The sequence below is a fragment of the Heloderma suspectum genome, chromosome 6 (genome assembly GCF_057233095.1).
Source record: "Heloderma suspectum isolate Gila_16-S chromosome 6, 16-S_ref, whole genome shotgun sequence".
NCBI lineage: Eukaryota > Metazoa > Chordata > Lepidosauria > Squamata > Helodermatidae > Heloderma > Heloderma suspectum.
In genome coordinates this window covers 18,102,535-18,129,546 of record NC_139463.1, presented here as the reverse complement: position 1 = coordinate 18,129,546, position 27,012 = coordinate 18,102,535, and the positions used below count along the sequence as shown (strand labels likewise).

General features: G+C 40.9%; 1 protein-coding gene across 19 annotated transcripts in view; it reads right to left on the bottom strand.

Moving 5' to 3' along the window:
* Nucleotides 1-27,012, bottom strand: part of ARHGAP32 (Rho GTPase activating protein 32) — a 346,243-nt gene that overhangs the window by 289,941 nt on the left and 29,290 nt on the right. For 4 of the 19 annotated variants that reach the window (XM_084803663.1, XM_084803665.1, XM_084803664.1 and 1 more), the window contains one exon: nucleotides 1,018-1,129. The exons of 9 other annotated variants lie outside the window; for them this stretch is intronic. Coding sequence is in view for 1 of the 10 variants with exons in the window: in XM_084803666.1 (XP_084659792.1) it covers nucleotides 4,227-4,237 (11 nt within the window). In the remaining 9 variants the exon portion in view is untranslated. Of the gene's footprint in view, nucleotides 1-1,017 lie in introns of all 19 variants that reach the window. 6 more of the 19 variants (XM_084803658.1, XM_084803668.1, XM_084803659.1 and 3 more) reach the window with 5 other exon arrangements.

Here is a 27,012-nt window from a genome sequence, read left to right as displayed (position 1 = left end):
AAGACAAATTAAGGTCAGCTGTTCACCAGTACAGGATGATATGTAAAAACATCCCATAGCAAATTTTAGACACGCTTATTTGTTTGTTTGTTTGTTTATTTAAAAACATTTGTATCCCACCCTATATCATTAAGATCTCAGGGTGGCATACAGATAAAATCAATTTAAACAGTATAAAACAATAATTTAAATAACTAAAAAAATTAAACCATTAAGCAAGCTAATACCAATTTAAAAAACTAAAACAATAAAACAGTTTGAACAGTGTGCAACTTTAGGGAATTCAATTAGCCCTCAAAGGCTTTGGTGAAAAGCCATGCTTTAATTTGGTGCCAAACTGAGAGCAATGTCTGCACCAATCAGGCCTCCAAGGGGAGGGCATTCCACAACAACAGTGCCACAGCAGTGAAAGCCCTCTCCCACGGCCCACCATAACATATGTCTCATACTGGTGGGACACAGAGAGGGGCTCTTCTGACAGATCTCAATCCTTGGGCAGGCATATATGGGGGAGGCACTCCCTCAAATATCAAGGCACCAAGCCACTTAGGGCTTTAAATGTCATCACCAGCACCTTGAATTTCTACTGGAAGCATATTGACAGCCAGTGCAATTCCTTTAAAATGGGTGTTATATGATGTTTATGAGATGTTCCAGTCAACAGTCTAGCTGCTGCATTTTGCACTAGCTGCAACTTCCTAGCCGTCTTCAAGGGCAGCCCCATGTAAAGTGCACTGCAGTAGTCTTGACAGATCTTTTTTTTCCAAAAATAAATCCAGCCTCAAAGAACTAACTTAACAATTGAAATACACTGAACATCCATGGGACTATTCTACAGTGACTGCGCAGAATAAACTGTTCAATATTTAATGGCCCTTAAAAGCATTTTGGTTGTTGGCAAGCTGCAAGTGCCAGTGATCTGACTTTAAAACTGCAATTCAGAAAAAGCATATGCTTAACAGCACATTAAGAAGCTCCAATGACTTTAGCAAGTGTAATATATTTATTAATACTTACCTTTCTTGTCTCTTATTAAATTTCTTACATTCACTCTTTGGGAGATACCTCAAGCCACATAACGGTTAACTGTGTACTATATTTTTCTGAGCACAAAGCAGCACTTCACTTTCTGTATAGGAAACCATTTAAGGAAATAAGAAGATGAGAAAATGCCAAAAGAATTATAGCTACAAAAATGTATAGATTGTTTTAATGTAGCATACATCCATTACGTGTGTTTTGCTATGGTCCATTAATAATATTCTTCCACTTTAATAAAGCTAAAAGCTACATTTAGCTATAGAGCTATATAGCTAAAAACAAAGCTTAAACAACAACATACTTAACCCACTTTTAGGTGGGACATCCAGAAATCCTTTGGCTCTGGAAGCTCTAAAACAAACACACACACACACACACACACACACACACAGAGAGAGAAAGAAAGAGAGAGAGAGAGAGAGAGAGACCTCCAGGATCCTTTTTTTCCCAATGGACATATATCTTCTCCCAGGGGAGTAAAACGGGGGAATTCACCTGATCATCACAGGAAGATTATCAGTAAGGAGTAGCATTCAAAATTAAGTCAGGACTTGGAGTTGCTAGTGAGCTCACCACATTGTTTCATGCTTTTCTTTCCACATCCTTGGGAATCCATTATAACAGGGCTGCACAACTTCTATTATATCAGGCTCATGTGGCCAAGCCGCCATGTATCATAGCTTGCCTGGTATTTGACAAGCCCTCTGTCTTTGCAATTCCAGAAAAGCAGCAAAAAAAGGAGGTTTCCCAAACCTCTGGTGAGCTGCATTTGGCTTGGGTCAGAAGTGGTACAAGTCTGCCTTTGCAATCCAGGAAATAATCAGAGCAAGCGTTTGCCGGAACAGTTGTAATAATACTAAACAGCCAAACATGAAGGACATGATAAGTTTTGTTTAGTTGGAGATAAATTTAGAATTCACTTCCCTATTGTGTTGGAGTGGTCGCACTCAAAATAAAAAGAAACATTTTCAAGTGGGTGATATAAAAAGAGGGGGGAAAGGAAGGACATTAAACATTTAAGAAAACAGATGGCAATTCAAAGGCTTCTCTTCCACATCATATTGAGATTCTGAGATTTCCACTTAAAACTGATAGTCTATTTGAATCTTATGTTGAATACATTTGATCAGCCTCCTAAAAAAAAATCCCCCAGGCACCCGACATATATCTCATTTTCCCTCTTTTTAAAGCTTATTTTCTTGTAGAATTAATATATGCTGAAATACTGCCAGCCATGAAATGACGGTTCACTTCCACTAAAAATTTACTTCCCTCCATATATTAAACTGGAATTGTCAGCCCAAAGCACCTGACCCCATATGCTACACTGCATATGCTAATTCATCTAAATATAAGAACACTTAAATGGGTCTACTGACTAGCTGTGAGAGTGAATCAAAAGAAAGACAGGTGGCCAAGCAAAACCTACTCATCTCTGATCAGATTTCTTGTAATGTTTGTTTGGAAAGATAGCAACCCCAGAAATGCCCAACCTTATACAGATCCCTACAACAATGGTTTTTAAAAGTATTTCAGGGTTCACTGGTATTCCTCAGATGCTTATCAGAGGTTCCCCAATGAGAAGATCAGTAATAGTAGACAAGCTTAAGATTGTGGGCCACCATTGCTAATGGAAAGCTGCATGGAAGTATTGGTTGTGCTTTCAGGTGTATTCCCAGTTCCCATAATATAATTGTCAGGCTCTACAGGTCTGGCCATCACTTTCTAGGATCTTCTCCAACACAGAGGTTCCATGGCCCTATGCAGGGGATCCTCAGCAGACAAGTTGATCTGGATGGGTTCCCTAAAGTTAGCAAATTTGAAACCCATGCCCTTAACCCACTAGCACCATCTACTACTTGTCTACCCATGCCATGCCTGCCACCTGATACCATGCTCCTGGCTTAAACATGCATCTCCCTCCCATTCAGAAGTTCTTGGTCAAACTGCCTATCATCAGCTGGTCCCTCAGTGCCTCTCCACCCCCATAATTACATCACCTCCCAATATCATATTTCCTTCAGATATTGTATTTTCAGAAACAAGCGGAACATAGATCCTTTAACGTGCATGCAGATGTAGACACACAAACACACACACTTCTCCTTGGCTTCCAGAGTCAACATGGTAGAGAGAACAAAATGGTAGATTTGGACATAGGAAGCCAAGCATCAAACATATCATGTGGGCCTTGAGCACCTCATCCTAATAACTTCAAAGGGTTATTGCAAGAATAATTATGAGATGAAAATATCTCACTATGCCCTCTGCATTTGGAAGAATGGAGCAAAACATATACATCCAAGTGGCAGACTTAGCAAAAAGAGGCGAGTACCAAAATGCAATAGTTTTCCCCCCCTGGCAAACATTCAAGTCAGTGCTTTGACAGCTTTAGGGCTCAGTCCTATCAGTTGCATCCTCAATGATTGGAAGTCCTTGAACTTGGAGGCTTCCGATCATCCAATGCAGGGTGGTAGGAGCCTCCCGGTCCTCCCAGCCTGCATTTTTCACTAGATGGGCTTTTTTACCCATCTAGCTGGGATGCACTGGAGGGAGAGGCCTCAGGCTAGCTTGTCTCCTGGTCTCTCCAGTCTCCCCACCCACCAAAATGCCCCCCCTTTTCCCCTCTCTGAGACTATTTTTGTGAGTGAGCAGGGGAGGGGGGATGTTCAACTCCCCCTTCCAAGAGTACTGTCTTGGACCTGGGCAGGGGGAAATCCCCACTATCCAGTGGCCCCCTCAGACAATGTCTAGGGGCCATAGGATTGCTACCTTAATTGCAAAAAATAAAACTTGGAAGTTATACCCAGAAGATAGTGATAACTACTAACTGGATGGCTGTAACACACCCAGTAGTAACTATATTTGGTGCCTACTACATTGATGGCAATAAATATATTAACACGTGTCAGTGTTGGTGTCAGGGTTCCTCTTATGACCTGGATCCCCTGAGCAACTCTTTAAGGATCTCTTGCCTCCTTAAGAGTCCCACCTTTCCCAATAACATGGGGTTTAGGCTGTAAAAGTGGGGTGATTAGCACTTCAGACACTTCAATTTTAACCACAACAGTTTACTGGCAAATTAAAGCAAACAAATTACAACTAAAGGTATTTGCAGAATAGAGCTGAGTGATACAAAAGGCATTAAGAGAAAATAAAGGTTTCAAGAACTTATGTTCCTCTACCCTAGCTGCATTCAGACGTCTCCATGCTCCTTCTTCTGCTCTCTCTTCATGTTCTGGTCTCCCTCTCTCTGGTCTCTCTTGCTCACACTGGCTCTCTCTACCTTTATATCCCTTCCTTTCCCAAAACTGAAAGTACTGTTTCAAATCTGGAGAAATGAAACCTAACTCAGGAAAATGAAACCAACCAGGGAAATGAAACTACTCTTCTCAAGGTTACCCCCTTCCAAAAACTCCAGGTCTCTTGGCCTGACTTTTTTCCTTTCCTTGCCTCTACAGGCCTCAAACCTTCACAAATGGTATCTGACAATGAAGAGCTATTTATCCTATAAAGTCAAGGGTACAATCCTATGCATGTTTAGACAGAAAAGTGCCCTACAACTCCCAGCATGCCCCGGCTGGGGCATGCTTGGATTTGTAGGGGCATGCTGGGATTTATAGGACATTTTTCTGTCTAAACATGCATAGTATTGTACCCTAAACTACCTTTGATGGTATGTAATCAATACCGCTTTAGTACCTAACATAACCACTGCCCCTTCATTTACATGAAGTACCAAAACTATAATTTAGAGCTGGATGGCCCTGCCCCATTCCAAACATTGTGTTGGTAGGTCCAGGTAGCATTTTATCTAGTATTTCATGAAAACACAAGTTGACTGTATTGTGCTATTAAACTTGTGCAAAGGCTCCACTTTTAGTAACCCTCAAAATAACAGTAGAAAAGGGTAACTATCTGCCCCACAATATAAAATGGGATTTTCTACCAATGGGCAATATTGTAAGCATTTCAAATTTAATCATTAATAGGTAACACACAGGATTTTTTAAGAGATGCCCCACCATATCAAGTCACCTTCCCCACCCCCACAACACAAGCTACTTTTTAAGGTCTGAAATAATTTGAAAAAACAGTTTGCTAATAGTAGTACCCTTTTTCCTTTGCAGAGAAGTAAGAAAGATAAAACTCAATTGATGTACAAACTGCACACACATCTCAAGATCTGTTTGTAGCTCATGTCAGTTTTGTTCATGTTAATTCATAAGTCCATTCTGTCCAGTTCCATATTAATCTACATCTTTTTTTTCAAATACGCACAAAAAATCACAGTACCGTTTTTTTTACAAAATGCACATTTTTGTAAACATTAACCTAAAATACATATTTTTGTACATCTATCTTACCAAAAGATACCTGCATTCCGATCTGCATATTAGTCTTGAAAGTATAAATCCAATCAGCCCCCTTAAAAATGCGTACCACAAGCATACCTTACCTCAAGCATCCCTATGCAGAGTTCTAAACTAGGATGTACAAGAATTTTGTTTCAATTCGCAAATCATCAGAACTTGCCCGGTTTGCAACCCTGAATACGAACACAGACTGGAGCACTTTTAAAAAAAAATGCTTCCACATTCCCCAACTTTCAATCACACTTGATAAATGCACATTAAAAAAAATACGTGCACCTTAAAATGCACATTATTGAAAAGATGCACATTTTTATGCTTTAGCCAATGGGGGGAAGTAAGCACTTTTTAAAAATGCTCACAAAAATGTGCACCTTTCCCATTCATAATACGCACTTCCCCCATTCAAATGAAAAGAAAAACAGGTCACAAACAAAAATGGACACAAGGTGAACTGAACTTTGAAATGGAGTTCAGAGAATTTTGGTAAGGTCAAGCATCCCTAGTTCTCTCACCCCTTTTCTAGACAGACATACATACACACACATACACACACACACACACACACACACAGCAACCAGCATAGGGCCCTGTGCTTTTAAGCAGCTCTTAACTGGTTCTTAAATGTGTGGTGTGCTTCAGCAGCTAGATGGAGTATGATGACATGCAGCCTAGTACCACATTGCCAGAAAGGCATCTCCCGTGATTCTGCATGCATTCTGGGGCTAGAAGGCCACTCTCTCAATATCCTACTGTGTTTCCACAGAGGATTGCCGAAGCAGCAGCCCACATCTACAAAAGGAAGAAGGTGCAGATCAGAGCAGGAGAGAAGAACAGAGGGAGGGGTGGACAGCCATCCCCAGAGGTACTATATCAGCTTTGTATTTAAAATCTTGCCTGGTAGCCGTAGGCTACAAGGAATTCCATGCAAGCAAGCGAGGACACTAGTGGAGAGATAGGTCCTGCACTGAGCAGGGGGTCCTGCAATGAGCAGGGGGTTTGACTTGATGGCCTTGTAGGCCCCTTCCAATCCTACTATTCTATGATTCTAGGTCTCTCTATCCTTCTTCTGCCAGTCCTTTCAGTTTCCATGCTAGCTGCAGAGGGCAGGAAGCACATCCATCAAGTCTGTCCCTTCTCTGTCATCAAGTCAGATATCTGAGGGAAGAACTATGTGGTAGAAGTAGCCCTGGCCTCCTAGCCCATACACTGTTACCTGCTCTTCTCCAGGACGACATGTGTTTCTAGAGAGTTTTTGCTCTTCCTTGAAGCCAAGATAGGAAGACTCATCACTGACATCAGCAAGGCGGAGTGCAAACTATGAAGATTCCAACTGCCATCAAGTCAAGTGAGGAAAGAACTGTGTGTCACAAGGAATCCTGTCTTCCTGGCCTGGACAATATCTGATCCATTCCCAAATTGGGGGGGGGGGGTGTTGAGGGAGAGAACGGATGCTCTCCATTACAGCCAGAACCAGCATAGACAAATTTGTCCTATGGTAAGGGAGTCTTCCCCGTGGTAGCCTATGGCTGCGAGAGCTGGACCATAAGGAAGGCTGAGCGAAGGAAGACAGATGCTTTTGAACTGTGGTCCTGGAGGAAAATTCTGTGAGTTCCTTGGACTGCAAGAAGATCAAACCAGTCCATACTCCAGGAAGTAAAGCCAGACTGCTCACTTGAGGGAATGATATGAAAGGCAAAACTGAAATACTTTGGCCACATCATGAGAAGACAGGATACCCTGGAGAAGATGCTGATGCTAGGGAAAGTGGAAAGCAAAAGGAAGAGGGGCCGACCAAGGGCAAGATGGATGGATGATATTCTGGAGGTGACGGACTCGATCTTGGGGGAGCTGGGGGTGACAACAGCCGACAGGAGGCTCTGGCGTGGGCTGGTCCATGAAGTCATGAAGAGTCGGAAGCAACTGACCGAATAAACAACAACAAAGGGAGTCTATTCCTTTGCATGTAAATCTTCTAGCACTGAACAAACATTTTTAGTAACCTGCTAAGAGGCTAGTATCTTTGCATTTCCATGCTGGCTGCAGAGGAGGTTTCCTCTCCTCCACAGTCGGTATGGAAACACAAGGTACTAGCCTCTTAGCAGACATGTTTAAAACACAGCGTAGTAACTTCTGTGGGAAAATTATTATTTGTACACCACCTTGTGAAGGCTTTCAAGTCCTGAAAGGCAGTTTTAAATCTGTTAATAAATATGTACAAGGCTGTATGACACACTAGAAGTCTTTGTAAAATATCAGTATCCAACCTTTTTGGTAAGTATGTTACCAGTCAAGTCCAAGTATGAATACACTGTTCCAGTGCGTGCTGCAGTACATATGCAACTCCCAATATCTGGGGGAGTGGGGGAACTTTGAGTCTACTTGGCAGAGAAAGAAGAAGCAGTGTAGCACTAGAGGAACCTTCAGGAACATAGACGACTGCAGTCCAGCTCCTGTTCAGGTGTGTCACAAAGTCTCTTTGCCCGTTCAGTTGTGGCCCCTGTGCTGCAGATCAGTCATTTATGTGTGTCTTCTATTTTCTAGCTCCCTAATCCTTTCCTGTCTAGATTCCTGCTCCAGTTTGTGCCCACTAAAATCCCACAAGCTCTAGCCTTCTTTCCCTTCAACTGTGTCGGTTCTTATACTATTTTACAGCTAGGACAGACTACCCAAATGTCAATGAGTAGAATCACCTCAAACTACTTCTCTGTATACGCTCACAGTGTACTACAAACACTGATTTTATCACAAGAAACAATTTTACAGCAGATTCTGCTCACAGCAAGCTTAAAGATTTTATTTGGCTGGTTGTTTTATTTTGCAAAAAATTGTTTGCAATATGTACCATGTTCCTCCAGCATGAGGAATCTATGTCACATTCCAACTCAAATAAAACCTACATAAGAAAAATCAGGTTTTACAATCTAGGATTATGTGTCATTTGCCCAAGACCAACCACTCCAAAAGGATCAGAAAAGAATCTCGTTTACAGAAAGGATGGTAGAGCACAGGAAATAAGCCTAAACTTCCAGCATCGTATTTATTTATTTCATTTCTATACCGCCCAATAGTCAAAGCTCTTAGAAATGTGGAACTTTGTACTAATACATGCAGGAAATATTCCACTCAGCTAAATACTGTATTTGTTTTACTGTCAGCCTGTTTTTAAAAACACTTTTGTAAACAATGATTTTTACTGACCTTCACTTTGCTTAATCATTGTGAACCCACATAATTTGTTGTCATTTCTCTACTTAAGGCAAGCTTTGGGTAAGACAAGGTACATTGGCATACAGACAATAAGCAATTCTTGTACCTTAATATTTAAAAATTACTTCCGTCCAGCTTTCAGTTTCCAGGGTTGAAGGTCAATGACAGCAAACAGGCAAATATCTTCCTCTTCTCAAATAACTAGCAGGGAGTTACTGACACTCATGGCTGTCCACTCACACTTCACAACACCTCGATAATCTATATATTACTTAGTATATATATTGTCAAAATATTAGAACAAAATTTCATCTTTCCTAAATTGTATCATCATCAGAAATTCTTAAACACCTAAACTCTAACCCAAAACTTAGGCCGCAACTTATTTCCTTAAAAATTAGGTCATTGTTTTGTTTTGTTTTGTTTCCAAGAAATTACAGATTATGGGAACTCAAAATCCAGTCTATACCATATGTGATGGGGATGTTGTGAAACAGTATTTTGATCTGATGTATTCAAAACTACATCAGAAATAACAGAACTATGGGCTGGATCCAGACTTAGCCATGCTTAGAGCAGATCAACTGAATACAATGGAATTTAAGTGAGTCATAACTAACTTGCCCCTTTGTTCTCAGTGGGTGTACTCTAAGCATGACCAAGTCTGAATCCAATCCAATATGTACAAAAATACCTAAATTGGCAATATTGGGACTGTACATAGAGGAACACAGGGGAAACATAAAAAATTACTACATAAGTATCCAACAACACAATTGTTATGTTAGAGAATTGCAAGAATTGTAATTGTAACTATTAAACATTTCTTGGTATAAAAAGCTTTGTAACCAGCCAGTAATTGATCATATAGACTTGCAAGAAGAAAGATTTGGTGAATTTAAAACTGGTTGGGAATTGTTATGTAGATATGAAAATGGACACATCAGAAGCTCCAATGCATTACTATGCTTCCTTGAAATACTTCAGAGCAATGCTAACCACCCTTCGACAGCTGTCTGATGGAGGATAGGATGGAACAGAAGTGTTCTTCTGTGGGCAGAGAGCAGTTCCACTAGTGGCACATCCAGTGCAGAGGCCCCCACTGCGCCCATGAAAACTCTGTGGGTGTACAAACATGGAGTTCTGGAAAGCATCAAGGGCAGCCTTGGATCCACTGGATCCAATCCCTGCCCCAACCTCCCAAGAGGCCCCAAGATCAGCTCCATTAAATTACACCATTAATAACCTGGGACTGCAGTACTTTTTTCCTGCCCCAATGAAACCAATTTTTTTTATTAAAAAATAAAAGCCACCCTTTAATGTTAAGAAAAAACACACACACATGCTACCTAACTCTAACCCTAGCCAGAGTGAGATAGCACGGCTTTACTCCCTACCCCACATAGGATTGCTCTGTTAGTCTTTAAGTTATTCATGTATTGTTTGTTGGGATACTTAAAGTTTGGTACATATTTTTCTCTTTCATTATCTTTAAATAACTATAGTTTTGCTCTTTGTTTATGTATGGTATAGTTTTGCTAAGTGTTCTTCTAAAAAGTATTTGCTTAAAAAAAAAGTTTAAAAAAACCTGCCTACATTTCTAATTCTAAAAAAATTATGAAGTGTTCACTCGTGCAATTGTGAGGTATCACTGGCCAGAATTGCTGTGGGAGAAAAACATGCCATGGCAATCACGAATTTATATATCACTTGAGCATAGCCAAAATCTGTTGGGTACAAACTTTAAAATGAAGGTTAGTAGAATAAAGAAGCTTGTAACTACAGATTATTATTAATTTATCCAAAATGGATTTTTCCCCAAGCCAGGCAGGTATTAATAATTCTATTTTGAGATTCTTCCATTTCTGCCCTACCTTCCAGAAATATCTCTGGAAAAAGAAAAAAAAGACACCAGCAATAGATTATGTTGCCTCCCTAGTTTCCTATGTTATTTTTAACTTCATTTGTACCCTGCTGACAGTCAACTTAAAACATTTACCAGTGCATAGGAAATGCACTACTGACTGGAATCCATAAGGAATCCTGCTGACACAGACTTAGATAACCACTGGTTCACTGCATATTATGATGAAACATTCTTAAAATGCTGACTTGTGGGAGTCATTAAACTTCTGCTTCACTAGCCTTGCTGGAGATAGAAGAACAGGAGACAAATAGCTTTTACGGTGCACTAAATTAAGAGCAGTTGCTATATTCTAGCTTTTTGACAGCTTTGAAATTTTCACCAGTCAAATATTTTTCATCCTCACATGTAATTTTTAATATCATTTTTCATAGCCACCACTACAAAAATGTGCTTTATTTCTAACTAGTAGGACATGTGTGAGGACTACAGAAAACACCACTCCTAACACCATAATAGTATGAGAGAGAACTGGCACTATTGCCAGCAAATGAAAAATATAAAATAGGTAATGCATAGAAATTTGACCTGAATCCTTATGTTGAGGTCTTCTTTCACTCAAGTTATTAACTGTGGTGCTGGCCTATGAGAACAAGTGAAGAAAAATCCCATATCTTGGCAAACCAGCTGTTTTACTATCACAAACTTAATCAGTACATGTTCATCATTTAGAGTAAACACATCTAGCAAAATAAGGTGGATCTTATTATATTCCCAGGTTAAGGGCTGAGTTAGGATGGTTGGACTAGGAAGCTTTCTTACATGATTTTCTCAAAATGTTCCAGGTTTTGTTTGCACTTTGCTCTTATACATTTCTATCACATAACACAGGCAGAACAGAAGCCAGAAGAGGAAGGCACTGTAATGAATGAGTTGGGCTGCCAGTACTAAAACTGGCAGAAAGCACAAGCAAAAAGTGTTATTCTCTCCAAAATATGGCCATGAATAAAACTTCCAGCAGCCATCCAATACAACATTTCCCTCCCTCACATTACTCCTTTGCCTGACACTCAAGGCTCATGCTAGTGTCAAGCAAAAAGTAATTTTTTGGTGTAAGGAATGCACTATTAGATACAAGAAGCTTCATATAGATGAATTATGCTTCAAATATAGGTTGTCCACGACAAGGATAAAAGTACAGCCAGAATATTAAACAGCGTGATTCCAATGTGCTTCCTAATGTTCCCAAAGTAATAATGGGCACAGAGACAAGTTTCCAGACAAGTTCAGACTCTTGTTGTTGTTGTTCAGTTGTTAAGTCGTGTCCGACTCTTCATGACCCCGTGGACAATAGCACGCCAGGCCTTCCTGTCCTGCGCTCTCTCCCGGAGTGTGCTCAGGTTCATATCCATTGCATCAGTGATGCTATCTAGCCATCTCAACCTCTGCCGTCCCCTTCTCCTTTTGCCTTCAATCTTTCCCAGCATCAGGGTCTTTTCCAGTGACTTTTCTCTTTGCATTAGGTGGCCAAAATATTTGAGCTTCAGTTTCAGTATCTGTCCTTCCAAGGAGCACTCAGGGTTGATTTCCTTTAGGATGGACTGATTTGACCTCTTTGCAGTCCAGGGGACTCGTACGAGTCTTCTCCAGTGCCACAGTTCGAAAGCATCAATTCTTCGGCGCTCAGCCTTCCTTATAGTCCAGCTCTCACAGCCATACGTTGCTACTGGGAAAACCATAGCTTTGATTATACGAACCTCTGTCGGCAAGGTGATGTCTCTGCTTCTGACTATGCTGTCTAGGTTTGCCATAGCTTTCCTCCCAAGGAGCAAGCGTCTTTTAATTTCATGGCTACAGTCACCGTCTGCGGTGATCTTGGAGCCCAAGAAAATACAATCTGTCACTGCTTCCATTTCTTCCCCTTCTATATGCCAGGAAGTGATGGGGCCAGATGCCACGATCTTCGTTTTTTTAATGTTGAGTTTCAAACCAGCTTTTGCACTCTCCACTTTCACCCTCAACAAGAGGCTCTTTAGATCCTCTTCGCTTTCTGCCATTAGAGTGATATCGTCTGTGTATCTGAGGTTGTTGATAATTCTCCCGACAATCTTAATTCCAACCTGTGATTCATCCAACCCGGCGTTTCTCATGATGTACTCTGCATATAAGTTAAATAAAGAGGGTGACAATATACAGCTTTGTCATACTCCTTTCCCAGTTTTGAACCAATCGGTTGTTCCATGTCTGGTTCTTACTGTTGATTCTTGACCCTCGTACAGGTTTCTCAGGAGACAGGTAAGGTGATCTGGTACTCCCATCTCTTTAAGAATTTGCCACAGTTTGTTGTGATCCACACAATCAAAGGCTTTAGCGTAGTCAATGAAGCAGAAATAGACGTTTTTCTGGAATTCTCTTGCTTTCTTCTGTGTATTCTTTCCACCTCTTCTTAATCTTATCTCCTTCTCTTTGGTCCCTGCCTTCTTTGTCCTTTATCATGCCCGTCTTTGCACAAAATGTTCCCTTGAGATCTCAGATTTTCTTGAAGAGATCTCTAATCTTTCCCATTCTACTGTTTTCCTTGATTTCTTTGCATTGTTCATTTAAGAAGGCCTTCTTGTCTCTCCTCGCTATTCTCTGGAACTCTGCATTCAGTTGGATATATCTTCCCCTTTCTCCTTTGCTTTTTGCTTCCCTTCTTTCCTCAGCTACTTGTAAAGCCTCATCAGACAGCCACTTGGCTTTCTTGCATTTCTTTTTCTTTGGGATGGATTTAGTTGCTGCCTCCTGAACAATGTTACGGACCTCCGTCCATAGTTCCTCAGGCACTCTGTCTATCAGATCTAATCCCTTAAATCTATTCATCATCTCCAATGTATATTCATAAGGGATATGATTTAGGTCATACCTGAACGGTTTAGTGGTTTTCCCTACGTTCTTCAATTTAAGCCAAAATTTAATCTGGTGATGTCCATGTGTAGAGTCGCCTCTTGTGCTGTTGGAAAAGAGTGTTTGCTATGATCAGCGTGTTCTCTTGGCAAAACTCTATTAGCCTTTGTCCTGCTTCATTTTGTACACCGAGGCCATGCTTGCCTGTTATCCCGGTGATTTCTTGACTTCCTACATTAGCATTCTAATCCCCTATGATAAAAAGGACATCTTTTTTTGGTGTTAGTTCTAGAAGGTGTTGTAGGTCTTCATAGAACCTTTCAACCTCAGCTTCTTCGGCCTCAGTGGTTGGAGCATAGACTTGAATTACTGTGACGTTGAATGGGTTGCCTTGGATCTGTACTGAAATCATTCTATCGTTTTTGAGATTGTACCCCAGTACTGCTTTTCCCACCCTTTTATTGACTATGAGTGCTACTCCATTTCTTGTAAGGGATTCTTGCCCACAGTAGTAGATACGATGGTCACCTGAATTAAATTCGCCCATGCTTGTCCATTTTAGTTCGCTGATTCCCCAGATGTCAATGTTCAATCTTGCCATCTCATGTTTGACCACCTCCAGCTTACCTTGATTCATTGATCTGACATTCCAGGTTCCTAAACAATACTGTTCTTTACAGCATCAGATTTTCTTCTCACCACCAGACACATCCACAGCTGAGTGTCCTTTCGGCTTTGGCCCAGCCGCTTCACTCTTTCTGGCGCTACTTGGAAATTCCCTCTGCTCTTCCCCAGTAGCGTATGGGACACCTTCCGACCTGAGGGGCTCATCTTCCAGCGTCATATCTTTTAGTCTTGTGATATGTTCCATGGGTTTCCTTGGCAAGAATATTGGAGTGGGTTGCCATTTCCTTCTCCAGTGGACCACATTTTGTCAGAACTCTCCGCCATTACCTGCCCGTCTTGGGTGGCCCTGCACGGCATAGCTTATGGCTTCACTGAGTTACACAAGCCCCTTCGCCACAACAAGGCAGTGATCCATGAAGGGGTGTTAAGACTCTATCAGAACATTAATGTGAGTAAATATTCACATTAGAAATGACACACAAGCTGAAGGATGGTTCGTTCATGAGAAGGATGAGTACTGTAAACTTGCTATCCAAAACAAAATTCCTTTGAATTTCAGCTTGCTTCATAAATGTGATCAGCATCATTCTGACTGACAAGCACTCCCTCTTCATCAGTTCCCCAAAAGTAACCTAACAACAGTAAGTCAAATTCACAGAGAGCTTTGACCTGGGAACTTCTTGTTTGTAATGCCTTAAGGACTAATAAATGCCAGGAGCAGCCCTCTTCTTCTCCAAAGGAAGAACAGCTGTGTCTCAAAATATTTTCTCCCTTGAACAACAGTGCTTGGATTAGAGGTTTCAAGTTAATTTGCTGCCTCAAAAGCAAAGCTTAAGTTTGGGAAACTAAACCTTTCAAATGCCTTCAGGTGATGTTTTAGCTCATTATTGGCTATGTTTAAGGGCCAAATAACACATTACCTTATAGCTCTGTGACTCCAGTGTAATTTTCTCCATCAAAAAGCAATCACAGGAGTGTTGGTAGGGAATGGTAGAGGAAAATATGGGATTAAACCTTTGTCCCACACCAATTCCCTAATTTAAAATCCCCACCCCCGGAAGCAGCTAATAGTAGCTGCAGGTCAACTTGGATCAGGCCCACAACACTGGGGGTGGGGGAGAGGTTGGATACAGCTGCTTTTTGACAAAGAAAATTAAGTAGAAATTTCTACCACAGAATGCAGAATGATAGAACATAATGTATAATTTGGTCGTACGAAAATGGAATATGGACCCGGCTCCAGAGAGAGTTATTCATTCCTAAACCCTGTTGAAATAATTCGGACCAATTACTCATGGGGCAATGGTAAAATGAACAGGGTGCTTTTCCTTTCTATAATCCAGTCACAAACACTTTTTTTCACATTTCACAGATGCCTCCACTTACAACATAATAAAACAATAAAAATGATGTTCTCAACAGTAGTCTGGATTGCAGATACAAGATTTGCATAAAAAGCTACACAAGATGAAAAGTTATAGAGCAAAGAGGAAGCATAGGCACGCCATGCATCTTTGAAGTTCGAGCAGCAAAGGCTTGTACAATATGTGACGCACCCAAGACATACTGTACCCAGTCTACTATTCACGTAGGCCCAATAAAACTGCCTGTGTTCACTACCCGCCTGGTGCTACACAGATAGACATGTACTGTCAAGCACCTGGCAGGCAGATGCATTGTTTAAGGGCTTCTTACAGGGGTAGGCAAGTTGTGGCCCTCCAGATGTTCTGGGCTACAATTCTCGTCAGCCCAAGGCAACATAACCAATGGTGCAGGATGATAGCACTTGTAGGCCAAAACATCTGGAGTCACACGTTACCCACCCCTGTCCTACCAATAACGCAGTATTAGCAGATAGTGTATTGTACTTTAGCCTGGTCTGTGCATCCAGCAGAATGAGGTGGTAGCATGCCAAGGTGCTAGAATGGACTACATCACTTCAGACTACAGTTGATCACTTTTTTGAAGACAGGAAAATGCAGAGGCCGTGGGTGCTCCCAGAACCCAAGAGAAGAGGGAGGTGAGAGCAGTTGACAGGATAATGGCAAAATGGAGCCAGGTGAGCAGCCCTGCTTGAATGTTCACAACACCCCTACATACATGGGAGGAAATCAAATGAAGCAAGAGTAAGTTATCACTGAGTATAACATGCTGTGTGATACCTTGCATTGTGAGAAAAGGGCATGTGTGTACATTGTAAATGCTAGAGAGAACAGCTTAAATAAAATTGAGCAGGAATAGTATATGCCTCTGTAAATACAACTAAAATCACAGTACTTTAATTCCTGTTTTTATTTTTATAAAAATCCCTATTTTTATTTCATTAGAAAATGCTGATTTTAAGTAACAGCTAAACCTCCTGTGGATAGTCCCAAGCCAACTGAAAGGGACACTGTTTGGTCATTTGGTATTACTCTTACTCTACAACACACGTGTGCATACACACAGGGTTCAGATTCTGTTCTTATCAAAGAAAAGCTTAAACAACATATGCAATAAAAGAGAGCACACTGAAAATGTGACAAATCTTATTTTTAACCTGGAAATTTAATGCAACATTTTAAAAAGTGCAAAAATCATCTGTGTAACTTTTTAAGGTAACAATCTGAAACAATGTCTAAAATGCAACACTTGCTTAGATATTTAAATGTAAGACCACCTTGTTCTCAGAATGAACATATGTAGCTCAACATAATGGAGACACAACATGGACCAAACAGTCTGATATTCTGGATATTACAATTAACGGAATATATTTTCAGGCTTAAGATTTTCAAGGCCATAGGAGGCCATGGGTTGGATCCAGACTTAGTCATGCTTAGATTAGATCAATTTAAATAAATGGAGCAAGTTAGTATGACTAGCTTAAATTCCACTGATTCCATGGGTCTATTTTAACATGATGAAGTCTGGATCCAATGCCACATGCTTATTTACTCTGATCTTTCTCACGTTCTCCTGAAGTGGTGAAAGTTGCTTATGGGATCAAAGGCCTAACTCTATTAAAAAGCCGAGTTCTGCCACAATTTAGAGTCACCAGAAGAAAAGACAGGTTGCTTACCTATAACTGAAGTTCTTCAAGTGGTCATCTGTGCATTCACACATTCTGATCAAGACTCTTGATCAGGAACCTTTTATAGGTGAGGAAGTTTTGGAGGGAACCCTCCCCTACTGCCCTAATGCGTAGCAGGTTCCTGCCTATTCCCTCAGTTCTTTGAGACAGCCAAAACAGACCAAGAGAAAACTTCAGTATCAAGACACTGAAGTGGGGATGGTGGGTGGCTTGTATAAATGCACAAATGACTACTTGAAGAACTACAGTTACAGAAACCTGTCTTTCTTCTTCGTGTTCACTGTGAATCACATATATGGGCGAAGAACAAGCTGACTTACCAGAGGTGGAATCAGTGTCTGATTGAAGAATAGCTGATAAGTCAGCATATCCAAAGGAGCAGTCAGCTTTAGCATGGTCATCCAGATAGTAGTGAAGATGAAAGCCAATGGTCTTGACCAGGTAGCTGCCCGGCACAGTTCTGGAAGAACACCTTTACTAAATGCCACAAACGTAGACATTGCTCGAGTGGAATGAGCCCGAACAGGATCTAAGGGGGGAAGGCCTGCCAATTCATAGATTAGCTTAATGGTGTGCACCACCCAGGAGGAGAATGTTTGAGATGGTACTGTCACTTGTTCCCATAGCAGAAAAAGACATGAGGTGACTTGCATACATTTTCAGTCAAAGATTTGTAGAAAGCCAGTGCATGCCAGACATCCAATGTGTAAAGAGCTGATTCAACAGGAGTGGAAGGTGAAGGGGAAAACCCTGGCAAAACAATGTCCTGATTTAGATGGAAGTCAGAGACAACTTAGACAAAAAGGCCAGGTCAGGACAAAACATCACTTTATCATGATGGAACATCACATAAGGTGGATTAACATGCAAAGCTCACTCAACCTACACACTGAAGTGATGGCCACAGACAATGCAAGTAGTCTTCCAAGAGAGTAAGCAAAAGTCCACCATAGCCAATGGTTCAAATGGCTTAGCAGTCAGGGCCTGCAGAACAACCAATAGACTCCATGCCTGTATCAGTTGTCGAACTGGCAAAGTGAAAAGGTGACTAAAGTACAGCAGTTGACCTGTCCACGGGAAATGCAATTCTAATGCAAGATCCCAATTCTAATCACATCCTGCTGCAGAAATGTTGGCACTTGCTGTTCTCCACTCCAGCAAACAAGTCTGTATGCAGAATGCTCCATCTGCAGAACAGTTCTGACACTACCAACGCTGCAACCATCCACTCATGAGAGGCCAAGTGGTGTCATTATACCATTAAAGAAGTTTTGGCTGAGGCCATCAGCAAGGTAGCTGTCCACCCGTGCTATGTGTACCGCTATCAGTCCAATACTACAAGGGATGCACCACTGAAAAATGTGGGATGTGAGACTGGGAAGGGAGAGGGACTACCTTGCTTATTCAGACAATAAACAGTAGTGGTGTTCTTAGATACTATCTGAACCAAGTGTCGCCGCAGCTCCATACTGAATGCTCTCAGGGCCTTTTTGATGGCCAAGAGTTCCAAGAGGTTGATATGGACAGCAACCTCTGACTCGGTCCACTTACCCTGAACCCTCAGGGAACCACCGCTTGCACCCCACCCCAATAGTGAACCGTCCACTGTTACAATTCATGATGGGGAAGACAGAGAGAAAGAGATACCCTCTTGAAGATTGAGGATGTCCATCCACCAAGTCAGTGTAGTGGTATCTCTGGGGAAGTGAAGACATATCCATTTTGCATCCCAATTTGGGCCGAATGCACGGATGAACCAGTTCTGCCCTGTCCACATTTGCAAACAGGATGGCGCGACCACTGCAGTAGGAGCTGACATAAGACCTAGCAGTCTCTGTACCCATGAAGCAACAACAACCATGAGGACAGTTAAGACTCCTACAAAGTATGCCAATGCCTGTCTATAGTGAGAAAGGCTCGCCCCAAGCAGAGTCCAGTGTTGCTCTGATAAACTAAATGCATAGAGTTGGTGTGAAGTGGGACGTTGATGTAGCAGTTGACAAGTAATTTATTATTTTTTTATATAATATTTATATTCTGCTCCACATCAAAGATTTCAGAGTGGCGAACAACAAAGTAAAAGAATAAAAAACCATATTTAAACAATTAAAATATTTTAAAAGAAACCGATTCTGAATTTAATAAACCACAGCTGGTCACTCAAGGAAGGCCTCTCGAAATAACAGTGTCTTCAGAAGATGCCGAAAGCAACACAACACTGATGCCTGCCTGACCTCCAAAGGCAAGGAGTTCCACAGGAAAGAGGCCACCCTGAGGATCCCTGCTCTTGTAAACATCACTAGTAGCCAGTCATCTATGTAGGGGTATAATAACACCCCTTGAACGCAAAGATGGGTCCCGACCATATCCATACATTTGGAAAAAACCCTTGGTGCCATACCAAGACCCAATATCAACACCCAGAACTGGTATACTTCAGTACCGATTACAAACCAAAGGAAACGCTGATGACTCACATTGATGGATATTTATTTATTTATTTATTGCATTTATACCCCGCCTTTCTCCCTATCGCAAGGAACTCAAGGCGGCTTACATTATCCTCCTCCTCACCGTTGTATCCTCACAACAACAACCCTGTGAGGTAGGTTGGGCTGAGAGTCTGTGACTGGCCCAAAGTCACCCAGTGAGCTTCCATGGCCAAGTGGGGACTAGAACCCGGATCTCCCGGCTCCCAGTCCGTCACTCTCACCACTACACTACACTGGCTATGGAAATATGGATATAGCCATCTTTTAAGTCTATGGTCATGAACCAATCCCCTTTTTGAAGTAGGGGAAGGACAGAAGTAAACACGACCATCCGGAACCCTAGGGGCTCATGTATAAGTATACTTCCCTGGGGTCCAGACTCAGTCGAAGGCCTCCATCCCTCTTCAGAACAGTAAAATAACAGGAGCAGAAGCCGTTGTGAAGTTGTTCCTTCGGGACCTGCTTTATTGCTGCCTTCACCAGCATCCATCTCCATTAGTAACACATCCAAAGGCTCATAGCACTTGTTGGAAGGAGGTCACTGAATTCTATTCTGTAACTCTTCTGGATAATAGAAAGGAACCAGGAATCAAATATTATCCACTTCCAAGCCTGGACACAGAGTGAGAGATGAGTGCCAAAGACCAAGGTGACAGACAGAAGGACGAAGAGGAGCATCTGAGGAGTCAAAAGCAATGTTTGCTGTTGACATCTTGCTTCTTGTGGAGGTTCCAGAATTTGAAGACTGCAACTGGCACCTCAGGGCTTGTGCTGGGGCCTTGCAAAAAACTTGTCCTGCAGGTGAACAGGATTGTTTATAGGAAAGCTGTTGAAATCATAGTCTCTGTTGATACGAGATAGACTGTGTATCGATACCCATTCATCTCGCCATATGCTTCGCCTTTTGAACCGAGTCCATAGCTTTATCAAACTTAGTGTTAAACAAACTCTCCCTATCAGATGGGAGGTCCTAGGGTGAGCTTTGTGTGACCAACCACGGACCTAAGCCAGGCATGCCTCTGCAAGGGTATTGAGCCAACCATTGCCTCACATTGCAGTCAACCATGTCCATAGACATGTTTATTTGCTGGCGAGAGAGGTGCATCGCTTTACCCTGAAAACCAGCCAATTCCCGTTTATCCTCAGAGAGATGGTTGAAGAGGGATCCTATCTTCTCCCACAGGAAAAGTTGATATCTGGCCTGATAGTAAGCCACTCTGAACCCTAATGTAGCAGAGACATAAATATGACTGTAGTCCAATCTTCTATCTTCTTTATCCTCAGGAGATGAATTGATTTTCTGGATTTTCTTTGCAACGCCTCAACAATGATGGAATTCAGACTGGGCTGAATTCCATCTCCAGAACCTTGTACATTTGTTCAAGGTGCTTCAAAGTAGGTGAAACAGAAAATGGAGACTTCAATGACTGCTGAATAGTTTTCAGTAAAGCAGGCAGCATAGGAATTCTTCAGTAAAGAATAAAGAGGCCTCAGATTGGACAGCATCAAACACCTGATCTTTGATTTTAACCACTGACTTTTGGGTTTCTAGACCAAGAGATTGCACCATGTGAAGTATTTGTTCTGAAAAAGGCCCTGTATCCTCAAACAGCGAGCAGGGGGTCCTGCCCACCACAACAACTGGTGATGAGATGGACGGAGCCACTAAAGATAGGACATCTAATCCAATTGATAATCTTCTGGTGCCAACTGCAGAGAGCTTTTTCCTGCCACTAGGAAGGTCTCTTTAATGAGCTTCCGCCACGCATTAAAAACATGGTTGTTCAGGCAGGCATTTGGAGTGGGTTAGGGTATTTTTTTATGATGTTTTTAATGTAGAATTTTATTGTTTTAACTGTTTTGTTGTTGTACATTGCTCAGAGTGGCTGGGTGACCAGCCAGATGGGCGATTAATAAATTTAATAAATAATAAATAAATAATAAATGACCCACCAAGTCCCCAGGGATTACTGTTTCCAGAACCAGACAACACGACAAGGTGGTACAAGTGGGGGTAGGACACAACCTACACAAATTGCACCACCTCCTGTATCACCATTCACCATGCAATTTGCAGTTCCATTGGTGGTATCATGGGAACAGCTGTCAGCACTGACTTTGGAGGAGACATTGGTGGTACAGTAGGCATGGTCAAAGGGGCTAAAAATGCCTCCTGAACCAGTGTTAGCCTTGACAATGTAGCAGATGGGAGTGTGCTGGTACCAAACAGATGAATACTTGACTGGATAACAATGGTGGGACCCATACATGTCCCCACCAACATCCATGCTGCACCTCCAACGAGGCTTTTCAGCACAATATCAGTGTCAAGGAAGATCCCAACAGAACAGTGATAGTCTCTCCTAATCAGAAAATGACAAGCGCAATGGAAACTAAGGCTGCTCGCGCTATGTGGAACCCCAACCTGTTTGGAGTCAAAGTAGTCCAAAAAAGCTGAATTGGGATCCCAGTCAAGATGGTGGGTTATGCCCCTGATAGGAGGATGATTGGCTTCACCTCCTTTCAGCCCATTTCATGGTAGTAGGTCTGGGTACACGTCTCTAATCCTATTTTCTGCCTTGGAGGTTATAACTAGAGGGTCTTCTAGTGGCTGGAGATTCTGTGTCAGTTCTGATGTTTGCCAAAGATGCACCAGAATCAGCAAATTAAGCAATGGCTGTGATAGTGGTATTTTCTGTATCAATACTGGTACCAAGACTGCCAGTGTTGAAGACAGGACTGTTGGAAATTGAGCCAAAAAAAATTCTTCTTTTTCTTCTGTTCTGACTGGAGTGACTTATCGGCTCTTGCCCTCTAAGACAACTTCTTTGCCATAGCAATGCTCAACAACCAGCCTGGTACTGCCAGGTTGGCACAAACGGCCTTAGAGGCAGCTAGAGGTGACGAGGGCTTCGATCATGGAGCAACCAAAGGTGCAGCATTCAAGTGGGATAGTGTCTGTGACACTCCAACTGGGGTGGGTCCTTTGACACTTTGGACATTTCTGTTAATGCCTTCCGTGGGCTCCGCAGTCCTTATGGTCTTATCCCACAATACAGCTCAAAGTCTGGTGGAGCAATTTCACCTTGCCTGCTTACTGAAAGCTTGGCCAAAAGAACAAACTTTCATCTTTTGTTCTTCTCCCAAACGGAGGAGGCAAAGCGAATGCCCATCAGTTGAAGGGAGTTTACTGCCACACACTTGGAAGAGGGGGCCCAAAGGGCCAGACGCCCTCAGGCAATCACAGAGATCACAAATGAAACAAGAAACACAAAAATGGCATAAAGAAAAACAAAGAGATAGAAAGGAAGAAGAGAAAGAAAACCAACTTAGACTTCAGTGTGTTTTAATTTTCCAAAAGGAATAACGAATAAGAAGAGCAGATTCTCTACGAGGCCACCATTGCAGCAGTCAAAAGAAAACTAGGCAATAGGTGGGAAACCACTATGGACATGCACACTGAAATGGTAGAAGAGGATTCCTGCCAAATATTCCTCAGCTATATAAGGTTCCTGATCGAGACTCCGTGCAGGCGCAGAGCCTATACGTGTGATGCACAGAGACCACAGGAGGAACTGTTCAATATTTTACCATAATATTATGGGAGTAGTCAGTGTCTCCTCCCCTTTTTTCATTCACTGTTTGCATTTACAGAAATCTCTTACAAGATCATAGGCGATGGAATATATTAGATGGATGCTGTTCTCCCAACACTGCCAGTATTGAAGCAATTTTAACAAGCTGAAACCTTGGGGGGGTGGGGAGATAATAATTAAACATGCACAAATTTGTTACCCATTCAAGAATGAACAAACATCAACTATTTTCAAGTGTCCTACTCAAAAGTGTCACTTTGCTGGTGGTTTTCTCCCCTCTTCAATAATGATACCATTTCACATGGTCTGTTGCAGTATACATAATGAATATTATCATCCTGTTTAAGAGAGATCATGATTATATATGATTATATATCTAGAAGGTAAAAGTTGTATTAAGAACCACCTCATCATACATTCTTCCAGTTGACAAGTCTCTTTCCTGACAAACATTATGATCACCACCCTGTGGTCGTCTGGGACTAATGAAATTGAATACAGCTCATTTTGTTCAATTATTCATAGACTAATATTAAAGACTTTAAAATAATGGGCACTGTACATGATAGATGGCAATTATCACTTCATTTATAGTATCATTAAAACTCAATTCTTACTGTGAGAAAGCTGTATTTCAATTCTATGAGATCTATTTCATCCTTGATCTTTAGGTAAGCAAAAACTAGCAAACCAGACTCCATCTTCAGAAAAACAAATAGAAAATCCCAACCAGAATGAGAGCTTTATAGTACTCAAGCAAATATTTACTGTGTTGATAATAGTGGAAAGGGGAGAGCCGATATAACACTGCTTTATACCATGTCAAAAAAACCCAAAAACAAATCCCAAGATGGACAACTGAATTTAGACAGTTTCCAGAGAATCCAGGCATCAATTTTTTAAAGTTTCCTTTTAAGTTTTCTGATAACTACTGCAATCAAAATTAAGTATTTCTTGCAAAATAGCCACATTTCAGTAACAAAACAAGGCAAGTAATTTACAAATAACCACAAAAGTTGCTGCGGTATAAGGCATGTCTAGACACGAAAAGGCAAGTAAATGCAGAACTGAATCCTATTTAATTACCTTGTTATTAAAATACAGACTGAAGTACCTGCGTAATACTACACTTTTTGCAAAAGTCTTCGTTTAAAACGAAGATATCTGTATAAAGACTTGAAACTGAGGATGGTTTGGGTGCATCCAAATTATAGCTGACTTCAAACCAGGAGCAGGATTACTTCAATTACTATTTGTCAAGCAATTGCATATACTACTGCGCAGACACATTTGAAACCTGCTCTGTCACGACAGCTTTGGATGCATAATATGTTATGAATAAAGTTAAAGTTAAAATAAAATCCCCTATTAATTTAACTTTAGCCAACCAATCTCATCAGAAAAGTGTTTCAAATTGCCTCTGTAAGAAGCTTATTATGCTCACAGGATAATAATTCTTCCAGAAAAAAATGTAACACAGATCCAGTTGATCAAAAGGCTGTATTGCAGACATTATTTTGCCATGAAACTAAGAAAGCCTCTTATGAAAAAGGAAGGCACACAGGGTTTTTCCCCCTTAGGATGTTCCATACATCTCAGAATGCCACTTATTAGTGACTGTGTCTTGGTACAGCTGGATCATAGGATTTGAACATTAGACATTTCCTAGATTTTGTTAAAAATGACAGAACTGCTCTTGCAACTTTGCATTGCTAAAAGAACATATTCATACTGAATATGGCGTCTTCTTAAACTGAACAATAGGATGTGCCTGTGTATAATACCAATTTAAGGACTGGGACGTGATTACTGCCATTTTAACAAATGTGCACCTTGGGTGGAAGGTTATTCATAATAAAGAGCTTTCATTGTCCACATGATAAGACTTTAAAAGCCTAATACTAAATTATTAGACTATCAATAATCTCAAAGGTTCTCTCCCATACCTTTTAACAGACAAAATGTTTTCCAGATTGAACTTATAAAAACTTTATAGTGCAAGTATTAAAATTTCAGCAAGATTTTATTAAATTCTTAAATTTCCACTTCTCAGTGTATATTTGTTTTTATAAGTGAAACATCATTTATACACTCCAATACATTACTGATGCAGTAAGAAAAGCTTATAGGCTTTTTTGTTTTAAATCACATAGTTTAATTTATGTGGGAGTGCCAGGGATCAATGCCAAATAGCTATATGTGCAGAATAAACAATACCTGGGTGGGAAAGGTTGCTGTGAGACCTTCCAGCAAAGTGTATAGTTGTATTACTGGCTGATTCAATTAAACATAAGCAGGTAGGTTTGTGACACATTCTACTTTTACTAGCACACACATCAACCTAGTTAATTAACCCACGATTTGCCATGGCATGTGTTGTGGTGTATGCTGCGACCAGTTTGAATATTCAACCCTCAATTGAGCTGATGGGGGTTGCTACATGACATCTAAACCTAGACACTATAGGTTAATCATGGGTTAAACAACCCACAGTTAACCTACAATCAGTAGTTATCTTAACTGAATTATCATAACATCACGTAGGAAGCCCCAATCAGCTTTATTCAAAAAGGCTGCGAAACATGCCCAGCACGTACCATGGCAAATCTCAAGTCTCAAGTCATGGCAAATCTCAATTAACCTACATTTGCCACTGTTACATGCAAACAGTTCTATTGACATCATGACAGCAAATCATGGGTTACTTGACTCATGATTCACTGGGGTGTGCATTGCCAGCATGATGTGTGTACCCAGATCAATGGGTTATTTAGGGGCTAAACGACCCAGAGGTTAACTCATTGTTTGCTGTTGGGTTAACCACTGGATTGTTTAGCCCCTAAACAACCCATTGAACCAGATTCAGACATCACACTCACAACCTCTGATTGGGCCAACTGAAGGCTGTTTACAGAAAACAAAAGCAGCTCACACACAGCATGCATCCCTGCAAATCCCACCATGACATGTGAATTGGTCCACAAGATGGAAAGAAGCTGGAAATCAAATATCATGGACTGAAGTGTTGATGCTCTGCATTTCTTTTAATACCATCTAAGCTTCCAGGTTCAGAATAAAATTGATAAAGCTGTTTCTGAAGATGACTAGCTTCATAATTAACACAAATCCAACATTCACTTCACATCATCTCAAAAGCAAAATTTTGTTTTGCTTTTAATTGTGTAAAAAGAATTTTGCCTACTGACATTCTTTGGGCAGGAAAGCATGCAGAAAATGCCTGAAATACCTGTATTTGTAATGTTTAAATACTGAGTCTCAGACTAGAAATAAGTGAACTCAGAACAAGGTTACAGGGGGTTTTCCAGGTTTTTGAGATGTGTACATAAACAAAAAAAAGCCATCAGTGTCTTCTTCTGGAAGGTACTATATAGGCATGTTTTGTTAAATGCATGTAAAAGTACAGCCGTTAATAACTTATGAAAACATTAGTCTATTTTTTATTATATCCATAAAAGAAAGCAAAACTAAATAGTACTAAAAAGAAAGTAATGTATTAAAGTTGTATATCGTCCTGAAAAGTATCATTCAAGTGTGCTATACATCAAGTCAATTATTCAACTAATTTGAGAATGCCTCCTTTATTGGCTTCTTATAATATATTAACTTGGTTAAGAATGCCACCTTTCACTTGCATTTACACCAATCTATTCATGGTGGAAGTATCTGAGATCCCCATAATAAAGCAATACATATTTTTTTATTGTTAAAAAGTAACATGGCATTATATCTGAATCATCTCGTATGTTTCTTATTTGAAATAACTGAAAAGGAGGACATTTAATAGCATTTTTCTAATCTCATCCTGAAGTATAATCATTATTAGTCATAT